The sequence below is a fragment of the Nicotiana tabacum genome, chromosome 3, assembly GCF_000715075.1.
Source record: "Nicotiana tabacum cultivar K326 chromosome 3, ASM71507v2, whole genome shotgun sequence".
Lineage (NCBI taxonomy): Eukaryota > Viridiplantae > Streptophyta > Magnoliopsida > Solanales > Solanaceae > Nicotiana > Nicotiana tabacum.
In genome coordinates this window covers 89114551-89119538 of record NC_134082.1, presented here as the reverse complement: position 1 = coordinate 89119538, position 4988 = coordinate 89114551, and the positions used below count along the sequence as shown (strand labels likewise).

The window sequence follows — 4988 nt, the reverse complement described above, 5'->3', positions numbered from 1 at the left end:
GTAGTTTGAGTTTGAAAGTTACTTCATAGTTAAAAAAAACGTATAATTTCTGTATTTAAGCTTTAAATATCAACGAATTTTGATAAATTTATTTCTTAATAGTTAGAACTCACGGGACGTTGATCAGAAGCCGTGAGTTCGAGTTATTCGACTTGTAGTGGACTGTTTTGTTGGCGGTTTTGTGTAGCTTTTGGGCTATCTATTTTGCTATTGTTTAATGGAGTTTTAGAGTAAAAATGGTGTGGATAAACATTACATAATGGTGAAATGGTGTATTAATCATTCTTTGTAATATTTTCGGGGTGTTTGACACTACTATAATTGCCGTTTTTGATATGAAGCGATTGGAGTGTGTTGGGATGTTGTAATATAAATATAATATGGATTTCGACTTCAATCCACTGTATGATGTAAATATATTGTGTTCTTTCATGTGCTTAAGGTTATCTTGACATTAATTAAGTTAAATGGATGGACTAGACATGAACTAGTGAATAAAGTTGCTAATTGAGGATAATTGGAGTTGTAGATTATTTCCTTTGTTATAAACATATGGTATAAGGCTGGAATCATTGATGAATGAATTCATTATTATGTTAATGATACTATTGACATATAGTAAGAAGTCTATAAGGGGTGATATGGGGGATACAAATTCCAGTTAGAGTTTGCAGATCGTCATGAAGTAGTTGTAACTTGTTGTTGTTTTATGGTATCTTCTTATTGATAATTTTGTATTGCTGGATTTCTTTGGTCATTGTTGTTGGTATATGGTATTGGAGGAGTCTCGTGTTACAGGAGAGATGCTGCCCTAGATTTACGTAAACGAGCTACTAGCTTAAGGTACTGACTTAGCCCTTACTCAGCACCGATTTTGAATCTCCTTATACTATTGTAGACTGAGTTGAGTTGTTTGAAGAGTTGCTTGGAAGCTATTAAGGACTCAACAAGGTTAAGGTATGTTAAGGCTAAACCTTTCCTTCATTTTGGCATGATCCAGTAACTATATGTGTTTGATAACGAGACATAAAGAGAAGTTTATATTCCTGAATTTATGTACATTTTCCTAGTCTCATAAGTTACAGTATTCTCCCTTATCGAAACTTCATATTCAGTTTAGTTTTGTCTTATGTCAGCCAAGAGAGTAGAGAGTTTATATATATATATATATATATATATATATATATATATACACACACACACACACACAGTATTTTCACCACCATCGAGCTATAATCGATGGGCATGCCCCTATTGGGCAATCTCAGATAAGATGGTGAGTTATATACCGAGCCTACTGTGGCCGAGCGCCTATGAGCGAGCCTACTACGGCAGAGCAGTTACACATACCGAGCCTTATAAGGCCGGGCAGCTATTTTACTTACTATATTGAGAGAGTCGAGTTAGTATCAGCAGGTAAGCATATCTTCAAATTATCTTTGACTCCCAGTTACTTTCAGTTATTATATTATCAGTTCATTTTCAGCTTTCAGTTATTTTGTTACCTTACATACTCGGTATATTATTTCGTACCGATGTCTCTTTTGCCGGGGACGCTGCATTTCATGCATGCAGGTCCTTATTGACAGTTGGATAGACCCTCCCAGCAGACAGAGTCAAACATCAGCTTGGTTGGTAAGCTCCACTTCCTCGGAGTTACCAGGTCTAGACCTTAGAGTCCATTTTATATATATTGGTTTGATGGGTATGTCGAGGCCCTGTCCCGACCATGGTACAGTTCAGTTATCTCAATAGGCTTGTGGACGAGTCCTGTATAGTTTTTATATCAATAGATATTCATGGCGGCTTCATCGGCCTTCACAGTTATATATATCAGCTTTTGGGTATGTTTACTCCTTAGATGAGAGAGGCGTTATTTTCAGACGATTCAGAATATGGCCTCATCAGCCTAAGTTGAAGGTTACTCCTCCAGAATTTACAGTTACAGAATGATAAGCTCGGGCCAAGTACGACACCGAGTGTCGGCCACGCCTATTCAAGTTTGGAGCGTGACAGTTAATTCTTCGTTAAGGGATACAACAAAGGAGGAGTTTTATGCCACTCGTCAAGTGACGCCAACATGACTCAATCTTTTTCAGTTTTGATTTTGCATCTCATAAGAAAATGCAAGAGTTAATATATTTTTCTTAAAATAGTAATTATTTTGGTCTTAAATTATTAATTTAATTCTTTCAATTTCATCTTTCCCAATCTCATTTGATTTTGTATCTTTGGATCATATTTTGATCCGTCGGTTACACTATTTGACCTGTTTCACCTAATTATATAATTTAATACTCCCTCCGTTTCAATTTATGTGAACTTATTTCCTTTTTAGTCCGTGCCAAAAAGAATGACCCCTTTCCTTATTTGGAAACAATTTACCTTTACACAATGATTTATACCCACACAAAATATATGTGCCTCATTTTACACCACAAGATCAAAAGTCTTCTCTCTTTCCTTAAACTCCGTGCTCAGTCAAATGGGTTCACATAAATTAAAACGGAGGGAGTATATCATTTCAAGTTCAACCCAATGAAACAAGCCAACAAATAGGTCATAACTCGACCCAGTTAGTATAGGGCGAGTTGAATGGTAACTAATAGATGAGTTGATAAAAAATGATAATGCAGCAAATCAAAAGCTTTTTAAGAGTTTGATGGAAGAAACAAAATCAAAGAACGTGAATTGCAACTTCCAGCAATTCAACCGATTTTGATTCTTTCTCGGACAAATTAAATACTTAATACTTGTTTATGTTATTTAATAGATTGCACGCAGTAGTTGAAGCCTGGCATGACATAACGCCCGTACCATGTCCAACAAAAACAGAGGAATAAGTCGATAAAAGTTGAAAAAAATAATAAGAAGAGAAGCGGTTTTATTGATGATCCATGAAGTAAAAAATTGTAATCAATTAAGTGGCTTAACATTATTGAATATAGAAGATACAAAAACGAGCTTAAATTTCACAAAGAAAGTGTTATTACAACCTTACCTAACAAGTTAAATTAAGTTACGGAAAATAATCCTCTTGACCATTTCCCAGTAGTTGATATCTGCTATAAAAGTGTGACATCTCCCTTTCTTTCGGTTTTGGTGAATGGGGTGGCTAGAGGTTAATATTGAAGTTTAAGTTTATTTATTTGAAATAATTAAATGAATTGTACGTGTAACTAGCATGGGCGTCCTACTGTGCAACCGAGTGATCCTGAAAACTTAGTAAGAATTCCAACTCTGTAAGATGGTTCTGCTGGCATCAAATTAAGGTTCTTAAATTTGCTGAGTGCATTTGGATCTCCAGAAGTTCTAAAGAAAGCACCATTTTGCATATCATCATCTTGTGATAACCAAGTCCAGTGTCTCCATTCTGATTCTTGTGCCTTTTCCCTGTGTGTCACCTCTTTAATATCAACATTGTGTTGAGCAATAAAACGATTACCCTGGCTAATGATGGTAGCCTCACTGCTGCCGCCAATGGCGTACCTGTTGGAAAAATATGAAAGAACACAAAAATTAAGGTCCGAAACATGTAATAAACGCTTTCATTTATTATTTATATTTAAAAACAGAATTGATAACATTACCTCATCCAATGAGTGTAATCGTTGTTGACAAGATGGAAGAATCCAAGCCTGCACCTTGGCATCCTTTGATCCAACCTCTTACCAAAGTGGTTGTACGCTAATGTGATTTGCATTTTCTTATCGTCGAGGTAATTATCATTTGCACCAAACAACATTACTTTATCGTGGTCAGTAAAGTGGCAATTGGAGATAGTAATACCAGTAGATCCTTGGACGGCGTCAATGAGCCCATCCGCGGCACGTGACATCGACACGTGGTCGATCCAAATATCATGAGAAGCGAAGATGCTAATAGCATCTCCTTCATCTGCACCCCTGATACCTATGTGGTCTATTGAGTCCCTGATCATGCCACCAGAAGAAGGACCGATGTTGTGAATGTGAAGATTAGTGATGATAATGTTATTTACACCTTGCATCTTAATTCCAGCTCCTTTTTCAATATGGACATTGTGTCCACGTGCATCAATGGTTTTGTAGCTTTGCATAAGCAGTTCCCTGTTCAACTTAATTTTCATATGTTTTGAGAATATGATCCACAAAGGTTCCTTCTGGATCACTGCGTGCCTTAGGGTACCTGTTTGCAAATTAAAAGAATAGAAAATAAGAACAAAAACTTTGAGACGTAACGAAATCATTATTATATATACGTGTTTGCATTTTGATGTGATACAATTACGTTTTCATATAGTATATTACAAACTATCGAACAGTACCTGGCACGGGATTTTCGACGTTGTAGTCAGAAGGATCTGTGACTACATAAATCCTTCCACCTTTTCCTCCAATAGCATTACGGCCAAAACCCATAGCACAATCAGCATATTTTTGGCGATCATCAGCCCAACGAGGGTTACATCTCCAGCATTTGTCAATAAGATTTGCAGCAACACATGGTCCTTTGTATTTTTTGGACAAGTGCCTTCTTGTGCTGTTGTCTGGCACTGCTATTCCTACTGCGACAAATGTGAAGAATAAGAGGACAATAAGCCCATTGATTTTTGTTTTTGAGATTCCCATAATTTTTTTTGGTTTGTTTTGTAAGTATTTTACTTTTTTCTTTTTTTCGGTGGGAAGCTATCCGAGAGTTTGGTCTATGGTCTCGGTATGTTAGTAGGGCTGATGGCTGATCCTTGTAGACCAAACTCAAGATGTTCCCTATAACATTATGGCTTCTTATTTCACGACTTGTTTACATTCACAAAGCATTCTTTATATATTGATTCTTGGGATTACTTGCAACCATAGCTTGAAATAAGGAACGAAAATTAAGGTGGAACGTTTACCAAATAGTGGATTCGTAGAGACCGGTACTTAATTATTTTATGGTTCTCCTTTTCTTTTGTTTTCATTTTCTTTTTTTGTCCGCGAGGGCAGGTGGGTGGGGAAAATGCAAAT

At 36.4% G+C, this 4988-nt stretch overlaps 1 protein-coding gene across 1 annotated transcript; it reads right to left on the bottom strand.

Annotated features, from left to right (window-relative positions):
• Positions 1-2864: 2864 nt before the first annotated feature.
• LOC107832765 (pectate lyase-like) lies at positions 2865-4775 on the bottom strand. Its single transcript, XM_016660639.2, has 3 exons — positions 4307-4775; positions 3591-4167; positions 2865-3489 (listed from the first exon to the last, which is right to left on the bottom strand). The coding sequence occupies exons 1-3, from the start codon at positions 4608-4610 to the stop codon at positions 3180-3182; spliced, it is 1191 nt and encodes a 396-aa protein (XP_016516125.1). The 5' UTR covers positions 4611-4775; the 3' UTR covers positions 2865-3179.
• Positions 4776-4988: the final 213 nt, after the last annotated feature.

Excerpts from the sequence above, each read along its gene's own strand:
- LOC107832765 (XM_016660639.2), bottom strand. The coding sequence starts at position 4,610 with ATGGGAATCTCAAAAACAAAAATCAATGGGCTTATTGTCCTCTTATTC. Across the intron at positions 4,168-4,306 it reads CGTCGAAAATCCCGTGCCAG|GTACCCTAAGGCACGCAGTG; the intron begins GTACTGTTCGAT and ends ATTTGCAAACAG. Across the intron at positions 3,490-3,590 it reads GATTACACTCATTGGATGAG|GTACGCCATTGGCGGCAGCA; the intron begins GTAATGTTATCA and ends TTTTTCCAACAG.